The 22,416-nt window shown below is 40.2% G+C and overlaps 1 protein-coding gene across 7 annotated transcripts in view; it reads right to left on the reverse strand.

Moving 5' to 3' along the window:
• Positions 1-22,416, reverse strand: part of clasp2 (cytoplasmic linker associated protein 2) — a 451,600-nt gene that overhangs the window by 331,096 nt on the left and 98,088 nt on the right. For all 7 annotated transcript variants that reach the window (XM_067981116.1, XM_067981105.1, XM_067981128.1 and 4 more), the window contains exon 7: positions 15,022-15,092. In XM_067981116.1, coding sequence (XP_067837217.1) covers positions 15,022-15,092 — 71 coding nt within the window. The remainder of the gene's footprint in view (positions 1-15,021; positions 15,093-22,416) is intronic.

The following is a 22,416-nucleotide window of genomic DNA, read 5'->3' on the forward strand; positions in this document are numbered from 1 at the left end:
AAGAAAAGCTTGAATTGGACACCGAGAATTCAATACTGCAGAAAGCCTAGAGGAGTATAGCAAGTGCAGGGGTGAAATTGAAAAGGAAATTAGGAAAGCAAAGAGAGGGCATGAAAAAATATTGGCAAATAAAATCAAGGAAAACCCAAAGATGCTTTATAAATACATTAAGAGCAAGAGACAAGTTGAGAAGGTTGTTGAAAAAGCATATGGGATCCTGGGTTTTATTAATAAAGGCATAGGAAGTTATGCTAAACCTTTATAAAACACTGGTTAGGCCTCAGCTGGATTATTGTGTTCACTTCTGGACACCACACTTTAGGAATGATGTCAAGGCCTTAGAGAGGATACAGAAGAGTTTTACTAGAAAGTTACCAGGGATGAGGGCCTTTGGTTATATGGAAAGATTGGAGAAGTTGGAGTTGTTCTCCTTAGAACTGAGAAGGTTAAGAAGAGATTTGATAGAAGTGTTCAAAATCATGAATCGTTTTGACAGAGTAAATGAGGAGAAACTGTTTCCAGTGGCAGAAGAGTCATTAACCAGAAGACACAGATTTAGAGCCAGAGGCGACATGAGGAAACATTCTTCTGCGCAGCAAGTTTTTATGATCTGGAATGCACTGCTTGAAAGGATGGTGGGAAGCATGTTCAATTCTAACTTTCAAAATGGAATTGGATAAATAGTTGAAGGGAAAAAATTTACAGGGCTGCGGGGAAAGAGCAGGGGAATGGGACTAATTGGATAGCTCTAAGAGCCAGCACAGGTATGACAGGCCAAATGGCCTCCTCGTGCGCTGCACCTACTATGGTACTATGATTTAATCATGTTATCAAAGTACACAATTCCATAAAGATAGAATAGCAGGCAATTTTATTTTACAAACAATTATAGTATGTTAATTTGAATGAATGCCAGTTTAACAGATTCTACTGCAAAAAAAAAGGAAAATTGGTTAGTAACTGTCAGGGCGAAGTGGAGTTGGCATTTGCTGGTAGAAATCATCTACAGTTTCTGTGGTGTATTGAGTGTGAAAGGAGCTGAGTTGAACTGTAAATTAAACAAAAAGCTCCAAGGGGAGCAGGGCCAAACTTTAAAATAGAGAGTGGGAGTGAAGTGGGGCTGCGCCTGGCATGGCAATTGTACCACAATCATTCTTCTCCCACCCTGAGGGCTCCTACTGCCCCATTGTCTCTATCCCCGCTTGAGCTGATTTCATGAGCCCTGGCAACAATCTCTGTTCCTGGATGTAAGCGTAGCAATGCTATGATTCTGGTCTGTCGGAAATCATAAAGACAGTTCCCACAAAAGCACTGGACACTCAGGAATTGCTCAGCACAAGGCTACTGGGTTCCAGGAGCAAAAGCTATGATGAGGCATAGCAGCAACCAAGCAAATAAACACAGCATGGGCAGGTAACAGTGGACCAAATCTTGCTGGAGCAGCACATTAGTTAGACTTCTTCCTGTACCCTTCAGCTCAATTATAATTTGCACCATAACTTGCTGGAAGTGCGAGCTCAGAACTCTGTGGCGAGGGCAACGGGGCTTCAGGGACCTTAGTGAATGATGGGACCATGATGTATCTCCTTAACCAATGACATTTAAGGATTGAGGAAGAAACAGAGGAATGATGGAGGAATGGGGTGAATTAGAGTCAAATCAGGTACAGAAAGATAAATTGAGAGAGACAAAGACAGATTGGATTGAGAGAAAGAGACTGAAAGGAAATAAATTAAAAAATTAAAAATTTTTGAATTTTTTTTTAAAAGTCAACAATTTACTACATGCAGGAATGAGATTCAACAATTTATATTGCTCCCTTTCTGGGCCCAAAAGATTGATGGGTATTGCATTAATAATTATCACGTCACTGTTCTTCAAATGTGATGTTAAATATAGGTCCCATTGCATTGCCAAAAAACATCCAGAGAGCATTCCGCTCTGCCCCTACCAGTGTCTCACCCAAATTTCCTCCCTCAAATCAGTATCTCCGGAAAACAAATTGTTGAGTCATTTATTTTACTGCTGTTTGTGAAGCAGAAGAGCTGCCTCGTTTGCCTACATAACAATCTTTATATTCAAAAGTAATTCACTGTGTTAAGCACTTTGTAAATTTGTTTCTTTTTATTTCAGCCTCTGTTGGATGATGAAATGATACTGATCTGCAGTTCAGAGAACAAAAGAAAATTTGGGCTTGCAAACCAAAGGTTTTGGCTGTTCAAAATTTACCCAGGAGATCTGCTGACTCGCCACTCAAAAGAAGCTGTCTGTAACCAACTGCGAGAAGGAGGATGAGGACTGTTTTATGGACAGCATGTGTTTTAAAGCATACAAAAGATTACTCTACTAAAGGAAAGGTAGTTGGAGCAGATTAATTTTCTATTTTGAATGTATGCAAATTTTACTTTATATTCTGTAATCTGGTTACTTTGCCCATTTCTTCTGCTTCATTATGTTTAATTTGTGAATAAACAACTTATTTTACCCTGTATAACTTTGATGTTGCATTTCATTTTCAGCAATGTGAAGTAAACCCAGGGTGCAGCATGTGGCTCATATATTCCTGTAAGCAATGAGTTAAATTTCTGGATCCAAGGATCATACATTCTCTGCAACATAAAATGTATAGCTTACAGATTTGTGGAGGATGAGATCTGCCCAAGTACTGTAGAACTAATGCAAGAGAAAAGGCATTTTTAAAAAGCAAGGAATGCAACAGAGGGAATTGATCAATTATTCACTACAGCAAAGGGTTCATCTATTAGGGACACATACAAGTTAAAAATTAAGTTAGGAGAACAAATGCACTTTAGACAGACCATTTTCACACAATGGCTAAAGAACTATGGATTAATTTGCCTTGGAAGGCCATTGTAAATGTAAATGGATTCAAAAGACAAGATACAGTTCCAGAGAGGGAACAGGGATTGAGAGTAGATTAGAGCAAGACTAATCAAAAAGCCTTTATTGTTCCTAAAAATTCTTACATAAGGAAACCATAAGCCATCATTGCACTGAATGCCTTGTACCAAAACACAAAACAGAACGAATATGAACTCACATTAGGTATACATCAACAGGTTTATTAGAAGCATTATAACCTGAAGTCAGCATCCTCGCACAAAAAGGCTAATGAATGCCTTAATCAAGGAAACGTAGAGACGCAGCCATGCTGGGAAAAGCGAAGATGTTTTGTTGAACATAAACTAATTGAAATAACAATTTGCATCTCACAATGAGCAATCTACCATTCTTCTTCGCTATATTTTGCATGTTCTGATAAATTAAGAACTTATTACAGTATAAACTGCAGATTGTCCACTGAAGAGCCAAATACCCACTTTTTACATCATTCTATGCTCACCCACCCCCCCTCCGCCCCACCCTCGTCGTCAGTCTTTACTGAACAAAGGGGTAGAGCAGAATCGCTTCTTCCTGTCTGCTCCTATTCTTACATTTTCTGATGTGAATTACATTTAAGAGGACAGGAACTGAAAATGACTCAATTTACATTAAGTAGCAAAGAAGGTGGTTGTTCAGGTTCAAATGATTTGTGCATAGGCACTTCCAATTAGCCAGGCCAAGTAAAATGATTATCAAATTCACATACAAACACACATCTGCTATATATTAATAATGATGAGTGGTCTCAAGGTTCTAAAGGTATCACACTTGTAAATGGCGCTCTAAAAGTAACTTTACACGACCAATGGGTTATAATAGGGCCTGACCTTAAGTTATCCAACAGCCCCTAAATAAACGCACATCAATCCTAAGTAAAAGTGTATCCCCATCACTGAATAAGACCTCAGTCCTCAAACCCCGACCTTTCCCAACATTGCACACTGAGCAAGGTTTCATCCCTCAACCAACTGCACTGCACCCCACCCTACCCTCAAGGCAAGATTTCAACCCCGATAAAGTTTGATACCCAGTCGTTCAATCATACCTAACATATTGAACACTAGAGACTGAATCAGGCTGATGTTCTTCACAATTCTGGCAGTTGACAAAATAAAAGGCTTTATTTTTCTCCCTACTTAAGAGGAAGAGGAGACATTACAAAATATTAACGTAAAAAAGTTTTACAATTAGATAACAACTGAATTTTCCATATCAGAAACCAGAACTTTGTGTACAAGATTTACCCAGACCTCTATTTTTCAACCACATTCTTAAAAGGGTAACTGATTCTTTTTTAGACTTTCTTGCTAAATCTTAGCTTTTAGCACCAAGTTTTTACATTAGTATTTAACTGGAAACATATGGCTGTTTAATTATAAATAAATATTAATTATTTTGTGAGCTATACCTGCCATTTCGAAGGCTTGGATATCATAGCATTAGACTACCTTAACTCCAACATGCAAATTGTAAGTGGCATATTTATTAGCCCCTATGGTATGCTGCTCATTAGAAGCTTCTGGAATGTAGGGGTTAGGTCCACCTGCAGGAAATTCGACATTAACCATAATCAGAACACCAAAATTTATAACACCCAACCTCAAAACTGCACATCTTACTACATCAATATTAATTTTTCTATTGTTTGCATCAGCCATCTTCGTGGTCTCCTTTTGTGAGATTGTCAGTTCAGTAGAAAACAATCACATCCAACAAGAACAGATTGAAACTGCTCTAAGCTCTTCCCCCATGGACAATTACAGAGGGAGTCGACTTGCATTCCATCAGTCTGACTAGCATTTGAATCCAACTACGAGAGACATTGAAGAACAAGGTTTTGATCCATTGTGCTAAAGTCTCCTCCCCCACCACAAAATAAGTTGTGGAGATGCCGGTGATGGACTGGGGTTGACAATTGTAAACAATTTTACAACACCAAGTTATAGTCCAGCAATTTTATTTTAAAGTCACAAGCTTTCGGAGGCTTCCACCTTCCTCAGGTGAATGTTGTGGAAATGAAATCCTCGAAATGAAATCGCATTTATAAATCACAGAACAATGCTTGGTGATTACAGACAGTTTTTTCAACTGCCCGTTGCCAAGGCAATCAGTGTGCAGACAGACAGGTGTTACCTACAAGGTCTCCGAATATACAAATCACCAAAAAAAAGATAGAGAGGTAGAAACATAGAAAAGACAGCATCTGACCCGTTATATTAAAAACAGATCACATTTGTTCGCTGGTGGGGTAACGTGTAGCGTGACATGAACCCAAGGTCCCGGTTGAGGCCGTCCTCATGGGTGCGGAACTTGGCTATCAATTTCTGCTCGACGATTTTGCGTTGTCGTGTGTCTCGAAGGCCGCCTTGGAGTACGCTTACCCGAAGGTCGGTGGCTGAATGTCCTTGACTGCTGAAGTGTTCCCCGACTGGGATGGAACCCTCCCGTTTGGCGACTGTTGCGCGGTGTCCGTTCATCCGTTGTCGCAGCGTCTGCATGGTCTCGCCAATGTACCATGCTCTGGGGCATCCTTTCCTGCAACGTATGAGGTAGACAACGTTGGCAGAGTCACAGGAGTATGAACCATGCACCTGGTGGGTGGTGTCCTCTCGTGTGATGGTGGTATCTGTGTCGATGATCTGGCATGTCTTGCAGAGGTTACCGTGGTACGGTTGTGTGGTGTCGTGGTCGCTGTTCTACTGAAAGCTGAGTAATTTGCTGTGAACGATGGTCTGTTTGAGGTTGGGTGGCTGTTTAAAGGCGAGTAGTGGAGGTGTGAGGATGGCCATAGCGAGGTGTTCGTCATCATTGATGACATGTTGAAGGCTGCAGAGAACATGGCGTAGTTTCTCCGCTCCGGGGAAGTACTGGACGACAAAGGGTACTCTGTTGGTTTTGTCCCGTGTTAGTCTCCTGAGGAGGTCTATGCGATTTTTCGCTGTGGCCCGTCGGAACTGTCGATCGATGAGTCGAGCGTCATATCCCGTTCTTACTCGGGCGTCTTTCAGCGTCTGTAGGTGTCCATCGCGTTCCTCCTCGTCTGAGCAGACCCTGTGTATTCGCAGGGCCTGTCCATAGGGGATGGCCTCTTTGACGTGGTTAGGGTGGAAGCTGGAAAAGTGGAGCATCGTGAGGTTGTCCGTGGGCTTGCGGTAGAGTGAGGTGCTGAGGTGCCCGTCTTTGATGGAGATTCGTGTGTCCAAGAAAGAAACTGATTCTGAGGAGTAGTCCATGGTGAGCTTGATGGTGGGATGGAACTTGTTGATGTTATAGTGTAAGCTTGATGGTGGGATGGAACTTGTTGATGTTATCGTGTAAAGAGGCCATCCCCTATGGACAGGCCCTGCGAATACACAGGGTCTGCTCAGACGAGGAGGAACGCGATGGACACCTACAGACGCTGAAAGACGCCCTAGTAAGAACGGGATATGACGCTCGACTCATCGATCGACAGTTCCGACGGGCCACAGCGAAAAATCGCATAGACCTCCTCAGGAGACTAACACGGGACAAAACCAACAGAGTACCCTTTGTCGTCCAGTACTTCCCCGGAGCGGAGAAACTACGATGTTCTCCGCAGCCTTCAACATGTCATCAATGACGACGAACACCTCGCTATGGCCATCCCCATGCCTCCACTACTCGCCTTTAAACAACCACCCAACCTCAAACAGACCATCGTTCGCAGCAAATTACCTAGCTTTCAGGAGAACAGCGTCCACGACACCACACAACCGTGCCACGGTAACCTCTGCAAGACATGCCAGATCATCGACACAGATACCACCATCACACGAGAGGACACCACCCACCAGGTGCATGGTTCATACTCCTGTGACTCGGCCAACGTTGTCTACCTCATACGTTGCAGGAAAGGATGCCCCAGAGCATGGTACATTGGCGAGACCATGCAGACGCTGCGACAACGGATGAACGGACACCGCGCAACAATCGCCAAACAGGAGGGTTCCCTCCCAGTCGGGGAACACTTCAGCAGTCAAGGACATTCAGCCACCGACCTTCGGGTAAGCGTTCTCCAAGGCGGCCTTCGAGACACACGACAACGCAAAATCGTCGAGCAGAAATTGATAGCCAAGTTCCGCACCCATGAGGACGGCCTCAACCGGGATCTTGGGTTCATGTCACGCTACACGTAACCCCACCAGCGAACAAATGTTATCTGTTTTTAATATAACGGGTCAGTTGCTGTCTTTTCTATGTTTCTACCTCTCTATCTCTGTTTTTTTTTGGTGATTTGTATATTTGGAGACCTTGTAGGTAACACCTGTCTGTCTGCACACTGATTGCCTTGGCAACGGGCAGTTGAAAAAACTGTCTGTAAATCACCAAGCATTGTTCTGTGATTTATAAATGAGATTTCATTTCGAGGATTTCATTTCCACAACATTCACCTGAGGAAGGAGGAAGCCTCCGAAAGCTTGTGAATTTAAAATAAAATTGCTGGACTATAACTTGGTGTTGTAAAATTGTTTACAAAGTTAGTCAACAAACCAGCTTACAAGTAATGCTCAGAAAAACATGTTTGTAAGACAGGCATTTAATGCACATCCTGCAACATCTATTCAAAGAATTCAACATGATCTCTGCATTTTGTTTTTTGACTCTGCTGAGATTTCAGCAACAACAACTTGCATTTATATAGCACCTTTAACATAGTAAAACGTCCCAAGGCGCTTCACAGGAGCGTTATCACAGAGGCCAGAATTGAAGGAGCACAGAGATCTCGGAGGGTTGTCGGGCTGGAGCTGGAGCTGGAGCTACCTGGTAGCAAAGAAAGCTTTTTTTAAAAAAAAGTGCAGTCACAGTTATAATGTAGGGAAACTCGACAGCCAATTTCCACACAGCAAGGTCAACAAACAGCCATTAAAGTTGTAATTGATTTTCTTTGTACGATGATCTGCAGGCAGGTTCGTTCAACAAGATTGTGTTAGTGTTCAGTATGTATCTACATTTGAAGGATAAGCATTGAAAATAAGCACATCTTTAAGGAACATTACTTTGACTTGCAAATCACCACTGAATATGTCTCAGCAGTTGACTACTCGGAAAGCCAGTACAAATGATGAATGAAAACCTTCTTCAGGTATTTCTTCAACAGCAAGTAGTGTGTAGATCTAAAAGTCTAGGAAACACAAATAAAATCAATAGGAGAGCTTCATTGTTTATTTCTCACATGAAGATGATGCATAGGGGTCATTGCGAATTCCTAAAGCAACACTTCTTTTTAAAATCACTACACAGTGCTCCACTAATCTTACTTCCATGATGCACAGAATCACCCAGTGTCTAAATCCTGTACTTCAAGTGCATGGTCATCATTTGACCAGTGCTCTTCTTACATGAACCAATAGGCTGCAGAAACATACTCAGTTCCAGACATATCAGTTGGTGTACCTTCCCCAGAGACCACCTTAAATTTCTGTGACCTAGCTCTGACTCAAAAATGTCCAACAGACATGAGCTCTCAGGTTACAACTTAGACACCCATTTGTCTTGCAGCAACAAATACATAAAATGAACCTTAATTTATAGAAGCAATATCCAATGATGTTAACACTTATCACGAACTCCTGCAGAGTATCTGGTTCACCATATCTACATACAGCTTCCTACTTTCCCAGAAATCCTATAATGTTAACAAACCAAGATTCAAATGCAGAATGCAGCTAACCTTATGGTTAAAACTTTCCAAAAAGCCTTTTCCTCGCATCAAATTTACTAACAAACTCTTATGATTGAATGCACTGAAATACTCTTGGCGAGTGTGGAGCACCACACCCACATTCATTCATTGCTGCTTCATAGTTACGGCTTCAGGTGTCCGAAAGTTCTCTACTTCAGCTTTGATGTGGAAACGGTGATGAGCAGTTGCATAAACTTCTCTATGAAACAAACTGGCTCATCTCATCATTTGATAAATTCCTTCACCTGTTCAATATTAGCACGGTTATCTCCTCCAATAGCAAAATCTGCATCTGAAATTAGTCGCAGTTGATTTCTGGATAACATGACAGTAGTTTTCCATAGTCATTAAATGTTCCCTTCATTAGAATTTATTCCAATTTTCTGTGTACTGGGTTCTCATATCATTGCCAATAATATTTCTCTGATATGGCAAATTATAAATCTACATTAGAGTTGAAATGCTTGTATCACTTAGGAGCGATGTAGCAATGAGGAAGAGCTCGTGTCAATTTTTGTCTGATTTAACTCCTGTGAAGCGCTTTGGGATGTTTTACTACATTATTTACACTATATAATTGCAAGTTATTGTTGTATCTCTGTTAAAATGGAGTTCAGCTTCAGACAATTGTCTCTTGAAACATCCTTCTCAGTGATTTCCCTGATATTAAATTCTGACTGTCAGCTAAAATTATTTTCATTGCATCCATGATTCCTGGCACTGTCATTTGGTTCACTTGGATAAGTTCATATTCTTCAGAAGACAGACACTGCGCAATTTTCCATCCAAGGATCCTTGAAATTATCACAATTAGCTTCTTCACTTGCACACATTCTCCACTTCTGGCTTGTGCATAATTCTTTAAAGATCCCAGAATTTCCTCTATAAGTCAGGAATTTTCCTACTATTACGTGACAGAGGGCTCCAGTTAGGTAGAGTCACCTTAGAGGATGTTCTGCTTGTATGATCGGACTCAAAAAGAAAGAGACTTGTATTTATATAGCACCTTTCGTGGCTTCAGGATTTCCCAAAGTGCTTTACAGCCAATTAAGTACTTTTGAAGTGTAGTCACTGTTGTGACGTAGGAAACGCCGCAGCCAATTTGCACCCAGCAAGATCTCACAAACAGCAATGAGATATACGACTAGATCATCTGATTTTAGGTGTTGGTCGAGGGATAAATATTATCCAGGACACCAGGGAGAACTCCCCTGCTCTTCTTCGAAATAGTGCCATGAGATCTTTTATGTTTACCTAAGAGCGCACAGACTGGGCCTCAGTTTAAGGTCTCATTCAAAAGACTCCCTCAGCACTGCAGTGGAGCGTCACCCTAGATTTTCTGCTCACAACCTGCTGATTCAGAGACGAGAGTGCTACCACTGAGCCACGTCTGACTCAAGGGCTAACAACATTTTGCTCAATTCCTTAAGCGACAATGTGATTTCTACACGAAACATATGCAAAACCAATAGCTGGCTTTATCTGGTGGTAGCCTGTCATCCATTGTGAACATGGAAGCTGCTCCATCAAAATGCTTGCCCTCACAATGTCTGCTGGTGAAACTTCAAGAAAACATCCTCGATTAGGTTGGCAGTAGCATCTCCAGTTAATTTCAAGCCAATTCCAACAGAGCCCAAAAAATTTTCATTTAGAACCATAGTTTTATTGGAGTGCACACTGACCACTTTTGCAGACATCACATATTTGACACATTTCTCTCATTTGTCATGATAAGCAAGTTTATTTTGAATTTATCAAAAATTGATAACTTTGGGAAGCTGCCTCCACTTTAAGGCCAAACAATCTTCCTCTCAAAGATCGAGAAAACTGTGTTGGTTTCCTTCATTATGCTCATTGCCCAAAAGCAGCTGAATGACATCAGAATTTTCAAGAGTGCCATTTTGCAAACTGCTGATCTTCATCCGGGGTGTTTGATGATTACAAATTTACACAATAAGGTTTCTCATGCAGAGATCTAATTGCATCAAATTGGTAGCAAGAGCTCTTTTCTAAAAAAAGTTGACTGGCAATTTTCTGATTTTAGGCACCACTGGTGATGAAAACAGACTCAATAAACACTGAACTTCAGGAGGTAGCATCATTCAGTTTTGACACGTGCGACAGGAGTACTTCATATCACATAATTATCAAAACCCATGGTGTAACTTTCAGGATTTCTGAAACCAGAACTTAATATTTTTAATTGTCTGTATGGTTAGACTGCAAACATGTAGTGATCTGAAGTCAATATTGGCATCACCACAAACACTATCCCTTTAAGTTTATATATATATATATATATATATATATATATATATAGAACTTAAAGTATATAAAAAATTATAAAGTAATCTAACTAAATCTGATCTTGAACTCCTTTTGCATTTAAACATGATTCTTAGAGAAACAATAAAATCTAATAAGCAATACTCCATTAATTAACATATGTCTCAACCTGGAAAAGCATCAAAAGCCAATGAGTAAATATACATACTGCGAAAAAACGAAAAATAACAGGTACAGTGTATACACTGTCTCTGTATGGACATAAGGCGGCCATTTGGCCCCTCGAACCTATGCTGCCATTCCATTAGATCATGGCTGATCTGTACCTCAACTCCATTTACCAGCCTTTGATCCATATCCCTTTATACTCACCTGACAATAAATTATCAATTTCAGTCTTGAAAATTTCAATTGACCCTGCATCCACAGCCTTTTCAGGGAATTAATTCCACTACATTTTGTGAAAAAGTCCTTTCTGATTTCACTCCTAAATGTCCCAGCTCTAATTTTAAGGTTATGTACTCTTGTTCTGGATTCCCCAACCAGAGGAAGTAGTTTCTCTCTCTACCCTATCAAATCCTTTTTTCATTTTAAACACCTCGATTAGATCTTCCATGCTCAAGGGAATACAAGCCAAATTGATGCAACTTGTCCTCATAATTTAACCCCTTTAAGCCCTGGTATCATTCTGGTGAATCTGCGCTGTACCCCCCTCCAAAGCTAATATGCCTTTTCCAAGGTTTGGTGCCAAAAACTGAACGCAATAATCCTGATGAGGTCTGGCCAAGGCTCTGTACATTGAAGCAACACTTCCTCACTAAGAAATATGATTTCTAGTCCAAATCATAACCATGTATCTCATCCTGAAAAGCCTCAGGCGCTTGGCTAAAAAGCAAAGTTCACACCTTGCGTCTGTGATAATACTAAGGGAGTCAACATTCCACAAGAAATGATATTTCTGACATCAGACAAAATGATTGGGAATATTGCAGAGACAATAGAAGCATGAAACAGACACGTTGAAGACCAATTGTCAGAAACAGGTAACAAGAAGTCCCATGGCATAATCAAAAACTCAGAACCTGGACACAGATTAATCCTGTTATGTTAATTGCAGGAGCTTTGTTCAGAAAATTGGATAACCTTTGTGATTGGCATATATGGGGGGGGAAAGCAAAAAACAAAAGGGAAGGTCTGTGACAGGGTAGGGGGCAGGAGTGATTAAATGACAAAAGGAATGATGGTGCAAGGCAAGGAATGTGGTAATAGGACAAGTAAAAAAAACAAAAGATGGGTCTGGAGGAGCTGTAAATGGGAACAGCAGAACCATTACCAGCACCTGCTGTTGGAAAAAATGAGAGCAGTGAGTTATGATCTGAGTCCAGAAGGTTGTGCAATGCCTAATCGAAAGATGAGGTGCTGTTCCTCGAGCTTCCATTGAGCTTCATTGGAAGAGTGTAGGTGGTCGAGGACAGAGAAGTCAGAGTGGGATGGAGAATTAAAATGGCAAGCGACCTGAAGGTCAGGATCACGCTTGCGGACTGAGTGGAGGTGTTCAGCAAAGCGATCACCCAATCGACATTTGGATCTCCCAATGTAGAGGAGACCGCATCGCGAGCGGCAAATACAATATGCTAAATTGAAAGAAGTGCAAGTAAATCGCTGTTTCACCTGGAAGGGGTGTTTGGGGCCCTGGACGGTGGCCAGCAGGTACCAGGAGCTTTTCATGAGTGGCATGGTGACAGGCACAGCTCAACATCCTTCTGACCACTGCAGGGTTACATACCATATTCAAATTGCATTTTCACTCTTTGAACGTACAGGACCTCAGCAGCAACTGTTTGGTTTCTACTATAATAGAATTGCAGACAGGCAAACCAATGCAATATGGAGTTCATGCTCTTATACCAGGTCTCTGGGTAACACCTTCCAACAGTTGTCATTACAAGTTTCAGAATTTCTTCAGCAGCTATAGGATTGATAACTGCCTTCTGTATGGTGAAAGTACCTATGGAGGACAGCTTGTGTTGTGCCAGATGCTTTTATGTTCTAGACAATGTATGTTTTGAGCTTAGTCTTCACCAATTGTTTAATCCATCTCCTCCTACTGTGGGCTTCTGGTAAGATTCATGTCTGCTGTCTGGCTGACTCTCCCTCCAGGGTACTCAGGAACAAGTCAGAACTTGCCTTCCCTGTAAACTTTTTCTTCTGCCAAAAATTCACTACACAATCTGGCTCTGCATTTCAAACATAGGCTGAAGAAAGCTCTCATTCTGCAAGCATAATATTAAGAAATCGCAAAGACCTGCTTGGACACATTTTCATAAGCCACAAACTTAATCTGCATTGGAACTTTGCTGCCATTTTTTAAAAAATGAAATTAAATGGTAATTTCTTATAATGTTGATATGGATTAGTGCATTATTGTAACACTCATGCACAAGCCATCACAGATCCGTACATGCACATCGCACACACACCACTCGCATTCACTCTCTTGCATATACTGATGGGTTTTCATCTATCTTACAAGAGTGCTAGTACAAGTGCATGGAAAAAATTGCTTGCGTGAAAAATGTTACACTTTGAGGCTTAACGGTCTTGGTGGGGAACGTAAGGAGAGAGAGAAAAACAGGTTTAGCGGCTGATCAGCTCTGGTCCTATTGAAAAAGTCAAAGCACAATGGGGGAGAAAGACTCGACATCAGTAGGATGGAAACACATGTCAGCAGTGCACATGCACTGAGGAATTTCTACAAATGCTAAGTAATTATTTCATCCAAATACTTATTTTCAAGGATGCTGAAAGCTAATCAGCTCTTGCTGCATGACTGCTAGGGGAGAGGAAAGTGTTGGCAGAAAGGACAAAGTGCCTGGTGGAATTTCATTTTTTTTAAAAATGAGAGAACTGATTGCAATATCTGGTTCTTTCCAGAGATCATCTCTGTGAAACATTTGGTGTTGATCATGTCAATGTTATTACAGCTGTGCAGAATTTGAAGTTGAAAATGTGTAGAAGGTTCACAATCGCTCAGGTAGGCTGGGTAGCCACATGGAGAACTGGACTGTAATGATGCAGAGACACAGAAGTGGACCCACTGCTCACCACCCAAGGAAACTGAATTTGCTTACTCCATCTCTTCAAACACACAAATTTCACAAGATGTGCAAATTGAGAAATTTATGACCTTGAAAATTGGAACGTACCAGGGGAGCTGGCTTAAGTATGATGCTGGCTTGGGACATGCTGAAGTGTCGATTGGGACATTCCAATCAGGCAGTGGTTGTATTATTCATATTATATTTTATATATTCATTAAATACACACATAATTCCTTTGGTAAAAATACTTGTGCCACCAGAGAATGATAATATTGAACTTAATACTCAAAATTCTCAGTTATTACTGCCACACAAATTAAACAATAGAAAAACCATGGTCCACTTTTATTTTCTAATTCCACACACAAAATTATTGTTACCATCTTGTCTGACCTGAACTCAATTAAACAAATCTGTTTTGCTTACTAAATGTAATTCATAAATTTCAAGAAAATGTCATTGGCTGCTACACATTTATTATACTTAAATCTTTATTTTATGTTTGCCTGCATAACAAAAATCATTGCACTTCAAAAGTAATCAATTGTGTGAAGTGCTTGGAAATGTTCCAAAACAAGGCACTACAAAAATGAAAATGCCACTGGTATGATATCAACATACTGCTGCACTTACAAATTGGTCTATTTACTTTGTCATTTCCTATTTAGCGCATTAAGTTTCCTGAATATACAATTACAGACAGTAATAATTCCAACACAACTAAATTATCAATTAAGGTAATTTTGTAGCACAAAGTTTACAGAAATCTTTATATCCATAAAATACCAGTTTTGTGCTTTTTATGAACAGGTATAAATACAAATATATTGATAAGAACAAACTTGCTCCCAGAATTAAAAGTGTCATGTGGTACAGAATTTCGACACAAGTGCACCAAAATGGCACACTTCATTTTTTTCAATTGTGCATTTAATAGTTATTTCATGTTGACACACTGCTACTACAATCAAAAAAAATAAATGCAAGCCTTCAAAGAATTAGCACTTGTATGCACTACATACTTACCATGGCTGAAACTCAAAATCATGTTCCCAGACTTCTGCACTTCATCAAACTTTCCAAACAGAGTCTGTAATCTAAAAACAAATAATTTAAATCACATTAGTACATGTACAGAATAACTCCCAACATTTACTGGAACACTGCAGACAGTGAACAAAACAGCTGCAATGTAGTTAAGTTTTTATGAGAAAATAAGCCACATCCTGTTTCAGAAAACTTCAAATGAAATGCAATTAAATTCTCATCTGTACATGTGAATATATTGAGATAGCTACATTGTTATCCTCAAACAAATCACCAGAACAGGAAGCAGTTGCTTTCCAATAATTCTTTACAGCACTGGTTACAATATTCTTTATCCTTTTTGTTAGCTAGGGAAACAATTAAAATATAAAATATGACTAAAAACCTGTGCAATGACTAGACAAATGTTTTCTTTCTTTTATTTCATATTTTCTACCTACCTACAACAATTTAGTACTACCCAACAGATGTGCCAGACATTGCACCATGTCTCGACATAGAGGCAGTGGAAAGAGCAACAAAACTGATTACGAGATTTAGATCATTGAGCCACAGGCATCTGAGGAAGCCTACCCCAATCCAATGAAAAAGATATATTCAGGTTTTTAAATCATGGAGGGAAATGATCAGAAAGAACAAAAAGATATGCAAAACCAGTTAAAAGGAAAATAATCGGAAAAAATTGATGAGCTAAGCTCAGTGGAAGGAATTTCTACACATTTTGCCATTTTTTGCAATACACTGCCACCAAGTGTTGTAAATCAGCAACTTAACTGAAACATTAAATTATATAGGACAAATTTATGATCTAAGGGTGGTCGGAAATAATAATGTTTTTAAAAAAAAAAGCCAGATCACGAAGTTAATGACCGATGTTACCTCACATACAAAATACACTAATACCCATAAAAACAAGTTTATTTTGCTGAGCATTCAGACTTTAGAAACTAATCAAAATAACACATCACCCACCATTTTACCAATTAACCCAGTCCATTACCAATCAGAAATGCACCAGGATGAAAAGCACAAGAGGAAGCATTTAACACTTTTAGAAACTGTGTGGTGTTCTCCCACCTTAATTATTCAATGCATCATATTTCAAATGCTTTTTCCCTGATCTTGCGTGTGTTCCTTCAATTTCCACTTTTTCCTGCCCACACGTTGCAGGTGAATATGGGATACTATTCCAATAGGAAAAAGGTATCAATTAAACCTTATCCTGCGGATAACCATATTAGGGACAAATTATTGAAAAGGCTAGGGACTGGGTTTAAAATATGTAAATTCAAGGCCAGTGCAACTATTGGGTTAAGCTATTATTAAAAAGGTCAAGACTTCAAAAAGTGACACAATGAAAGGCCTTCTCAGCTGCCTAAAAATATGCATTATGTATATAATGTAAAAAATTTAGTTCAACTATTACTTGAAAGTTATGAATAGAACCCTCTAAAGCAACCCATCTTTAGCTGCAGGCCACTGATTATGAATCAGAATTTACTAGCACTTCAATCACTGGTGTAATAATTAAACTAATTGGAATTAAAGTGCCTGATTATAAGCCATGTTGGACCTTTGTTTCTGCACCCTACGTTGTCTCCTACATTTTCACAAGACATCTCAACTGAATTTACGACAGAACACTGACCAAACTCAGTCACATGGATGATTGATTTGTGTCACTTACTACAGAGAAACTTGCCCAAAAAAAAACAAATATTGTGAAGTTACTGGTATACCCACTAGTTCAAATACACTTCTCTGCAATAAGAAAATAGTAATTTACTTTCAATGTGTAAGTCTCATTTGTTTTTTAGTCTACAGCTAGAGGCGTGCTTCTCCAAGTAACTGAATTTGAAGGTGTATTGGCATGGGCTATCACAACAATCCCCAAAAGAGCAACTCTGCTCCTGCTCAGCATAAAACTGCTTGCTCCGCCCTGGTGCTTTATATCATTTGCCCCAAAACATATCTAAAAAAGAAAACATATTATTTGTACTTGCTGCAAAACCACAAAGAATAGCGAAGTGGATGCAGCATGTGGAAGATACTCATCAGAAGAAAAACAACACTACAAGGCAGGTTACCTTTGCTTCTTCTAAATATCATGCCACTAGAGATCAATCTAATAGTTAATCAGGGACGGAAACAGAGAGGCCTTTGAGGGAGAGTAGAGATTCCATCTGAGAGACTTGCAAACCTAAGTGCCTTCATGAGTTCTAAGTCCAAACAATAACATATAGTAAAAGCATGTGGATTACTCCAGGTCAATGCTCCACACACAAGTTAATAATGGACACCCATTTGAAGGGTTACTCAGAAGCAGCTGAGAAATGGAGCACATTACTTTTTATTGACCCAATAGATTTCCCGCCAGCCAGGTGTTAGCAATGCAAAATACACTGCATAAATCCAGACAACAAACCACTGACAATCTCGGCAAATATGGACCGCTTTTGGCAGGAAAAATGGATGTTTCCAATGTATTGTATGGTCAATATGTCAATATTGATAACCAGTGCCTGGATCTCAGTAAATCTGCATGCTGAAACTAGAGCCAAAAATATTTTATTCCCTAACAGGTATTTCAGGTCATGCGTACCAAAAGCTGCAAAGAGAAGGTACATTTACTTTTGGGAAGGAAGGAATTACTGTTGAAAGGGTATAAAGCTGGACCTGGTCCCTAAAGTGAGAAGTACTGCATGAACCAGAAGTTGGTTGGTTATGACATGCCCCATTGACAGTGCTCTACCCAAAAAGGGCTACTGTGGACAGAACACCTAGACCCACAAAAGGCGGCTCTATCTACCTCCAATGCCTGCTGCCAATCCAAGAATGGCCCAAAAGTTCTATTTGTGGTATTTGTATTTTAAAATTCTCATCCTTGTTTTCAAATCCTTCCATGGCCTTGCCACTCCCCATCTCTATAACCTCCTCCAGCCCTGCAACCCTCCGAGATGTCTGCGCTCCTTCAATTCTGCGCATGCCCAATTTTAATTGCCCCACCATTGTCTGTCGTACCTTCAGCTGCATAGACCCAAAGCTCTGGAATTCCCTCCCTAAACCTCTCTGCTTTTGCCTCTTTCTCCTCCTTTAAAACACTCCTTAAAACCTACCTCTTTGACCAAGTTTTTGGTCACCTGAACTAATATCTCATGTGGCTCCAGGTCAAATTTAGTTTGATAACGCTCCTGTGAAGCGCCTTGGGATATTTTACTACGTTAAAGGCGTTATATAAATAAAAGTTGTTGTTGTCGCAACGAAAGAGCATCTATAATAATTGCTGCTGCAGTCCCCTGGGCAATTGAGCCTGCTTCTATATTGAAGGCATCTACTGATGCTTGCTGCTGCAGCAACGTCAGCTGGAGGACATTCCCAAACAATGCAGATACGACACCCTCAAAAGGTTTCTGAGGGGTCTTTGCCATAGGATGGGCACCATTTGGTTGGAAAACCCAGCCCAGTGAATTTAGCCTCTCCTGTAAATCCAGCCACCTTGATTTCAGATCAGGTTGTAGCGGATAAGTCTTCTCATTGAATGCTTTGTAATTGGGATTGAAGAACTCCTACCAGTTATATAGCACCTTTAATGTAAAGAACATCACTTGGCACTTCACAGATAGAAGTGAGAAAAACACTTGAAACACAACTGTTCATCAGTATCCAGTGGCATTTGCAACAGAATGCATGAAACACAATGGACCCATGAGGTATTAATTACTTCAGGTGTAACAGAGGGCTGTTTACCCATGTCCCTTGGCAAGAGAGGTAGATTGGATGAACCTCTCAAGGGTTGGATTGCAGGATCTCCGCCAGGTCCTGATTCAATTCATGCTAGATAGAATTCACAGCACAGAAACAGACCATTCAGCCCAACAGGCATGTGTTTGTGCCCCACCACGAGCCTCGCCCCATCTTACTTCATCTCACCCTATCAACACAGACTTCTAGTCCCTTCTCCCTCATGTACTTATCTAGCTTCCCCTTAAATGCACCTAGGCTATTCACCTCAACCACTCCATGTGGTAGCGAGTTCTATATTCTCACCACTCTCTGAGTAAAGAAGTTTCTCATGAATTCCTTATAGGATTTATTAGCGACGATCTTAAATTTATGGCCCCTAGTTTTGGACTCTCCCACACGTAGAAACATCTTCTCTCCGTCTATCCTATCAAACCTCTTCATAATTTTAAAGACCTCTACCAGGTCACCTCTTTCCTGAAGAAAAAAGCCCCAGTCTGTTCAGTCTTTCCTGATAGTTATGTGCTCTCAGTTCTGGTATCATCTTTGTAAATCTTTTTTGCAGTTTCACCAGTATCTCTATATCCTTTTTGAAATATGCAGACCAGAACTGTGCACAGTATTCTAAGTGTGGCCTAACCAAGGTTATATATCAGTTTGACATAACTTCTCTGCCTTTGAATTCTATTCCTCTAGGAATGAACCCCAGTGCTTTGTTTGCATTTTTTTTATAGCTTTGTGAACCTGCATTGCTACTTTTAATGTGAATCTTTACCCCCAGATCCGTATGCACCTCTACCCCACTTAGATTCTTATTTTCCAAAGAGTAGGTGGCCTCCTTATACCTCCTACCAAAATGCACCACCTCACACCTATTTATATTGAAATTAATTTGCCATTTACATGCCCATTCTGCAAGTTTGTTAACATCTTCTTGTATTTTGTCGCAGTCTTCCTCAGTACTAACTATACCCCCGAATTTGGTGGCATCCGCAAATTTTGATATTGTACTTACGATTCCAGAGTCCAAATCATTTATGTAAATGGTGAACAACAGTGGTCCCAGAACCGGATCCCTGCAGAACACCACTTCCCACCTTCCGCCAGTCTGAATAACTACCTTTAACGCCTACACTCTCGTTTTCTGTTTTGTAGCCAGTTTGCTATCGTGTGCTACTTGTCCCTTGACTCCACATGGTCTGACATTAGTCATGAGTCTACTATGCGACACCTTATCGAAGACCTTTTGAAAGTCCTGGTATATCACATTACCCTTGTCTACTCTTTGTGTTACTTCTTCAGAGAATTCACTAAGGTTGGTCAAGCATGATGTGCCCCTTTGAATTCTGTGCTGACTATACTTAATTATATTTTCGGTTTCTAGATGTTTTTCCATTACATATTGAGTAAAGATTCTAATATATTTCCTACCACCGTCATTAAGCTAACTGGTCTATAGCTCCCTGGATTTGTTCTATCTCCCGTTTTGAATATAGGAATAACATTAGCTGTCTGCCAATCCTCTGGCACTACTCCCTTTTCTATTGAATGATAACACACACACACACACCACACACACACCACACACACACCACACACACACCACACACACACCACACACACACCACACACACACCACACACACACCACACACACACACCACACACACACCACACACAGTTCAGATTCTAAAGGTTTAGCCAAATAATCTTACTAACTGATGGGGAAGCTGGTCAGTGAAGGCCAATACCTCAGTTATCATTCTCTTGGTTTCCCAGTCAAGATAGTCTGTGTGACAATTTCCTTACAATAGGAGCTGTAGGAAAGGTAGAACAGGAGACTCCTTAACTTCAGAGTCAAGGGCAGCTACTCTAACTGGGAGCTGAAGTGAGAAATTGAGCATCAACTCTATGAGACATACTCTCTTGTCTTTCCAGGCTGCGCCCATAAGATCTTGAATGGCACTTTGTAGTTGAAGGGAGCTGCAGAGAGTGCCATGCAAATGTTGCTTGAATAGGACCGATCATAAATATGCAAGCCTTAATTGCCAACCTACTGCCAAGTTCACCCTCAGAAAAAACTGAAAAGAAATAGGTTGCTTTGGAGGACAGCATACCCAACCCATTCAGCTCCGATGCAGGCCATTTGCCGGTGACTATTGGTATCAGCTGAGGCCAACACAGGACCATAATATAAAAGTTAACACATTTTGCCAGAGTATCGTGGAAACTCCCTCTTGATTACACATTCAGTCTGATCTGAAATGAAAAGCCCAAACAAATGTTGGTAATTGCTAGCATCAATATGCTCATCTGCAACAGTAAATGCCAACAAATACATCAAAAACTGTTCAAACTTGATGCAGTTGTGACCACTAGCTTAATAAATTGACAAGATGAAGTGCAAAATTTGCAAAATATTTACACAGAATACCATGGAAACTCTCACAAAAAGATCCACAACAATGGGAGCTGACTGTGAGCTTTTAATGACTAGCTGCTGCATTACGTCAATATTTTAATACTAGTCAAGCCCTTGTAAAAGTCCCAAGGAACTGAATACCATCAGATCCTGAACCAGTCTGTTCTTTACATTTCCAATTCAATTCCTCCAGATACCAAACAAAATGCTATTTGAAAGATCCATTTCAACCAAAACAGCACAAAACCACTGCTATAAGGATCTGCACTGAAAATATAGGAACAGGAATAGGCCATTCAGCCTCAGAAGCCCATTTCCCCATTCAATTAGATTACAAACCTCAAATCCATTTACCCGCCTTTGATCCATATCCCTTGACACCCTTGCCAAGTAAAAAAAAAATGTCAATCTCAATGCTGAAAATTTCAATTGACCCAACATCCACAGCCTTTTGAAGGAGGGAATTCCAGATTTCCAATCATTCTATGTGAAAAAGTCCTTCCTGATTTCACTCCATAATGATCTAGTGTTCACTTTTACACTGTGCCCCCTTGTTCTAGATTCCACCACCAGAGGAAATAGTTCCCTCTGTATCTACCCTATCAAATCCTTTTATCATTTTAAATACCTCGATTACCCCCTCAACCTTCCAAACTCAAATAAAAGTTTGTGCAACCTGTCCTCATAATTTATCCCTTTAAGCCCTGGTATAATTCTGGTGAATCTGCACTGTACCCCATCCAAGGCCATTATATTCTTCCTGAGATGCAGTGCCCAAAACTGAATGCAGTACTCCAGCTGGGGTCTGACCAAGGCTCTGTACAACTGAAGCAAAACTTCCTCCCCATTGTATTCCAGCCCCTTTGAGATAAAAGCCCACATTTCATTACCCTTTTTGATTACTTTTTTTTTTAAAAACCTGTACACCAGCTTTTCATGATGTGTACCACCTGGATCCAAATCCATTTGCTCCTCCATAGCTCGTAGTCTCTCACCATTAAGAAAATATTCTTATTTGTCTTTCTTAGATTCAATGTGGATGACCTCACTCTCCACATTGAACTCCATTTGCATACACCTATTTACAGAAAATTATTTCATTATGAATTTAAAGGAACAGAAACGAGCCAGAGGAGAAAAAGATTAAGAACTGAAGAACCATTTATTTTTGTTTCTTATCTTTCTTCCCAAAAAATAGCTACATGTTAAGAA

The sequence above is a fragment of the Heptranchias perlo genome, chromosome 3 (assembly GCF_035084215.1).
Source record: "Heptranchias perlo isolate sHepPer1 chromosome 3, sHepPer1.hap1, whole genome shotgun sequence".
Classification (NCBI taxonomy): domain Eukaryota; kingdom Metazoa; phylum Chordata; class Chondrichthyes; order Hexanchiformes; family Hexanchidae; genus Heptranchias; species Heptranchias perlo.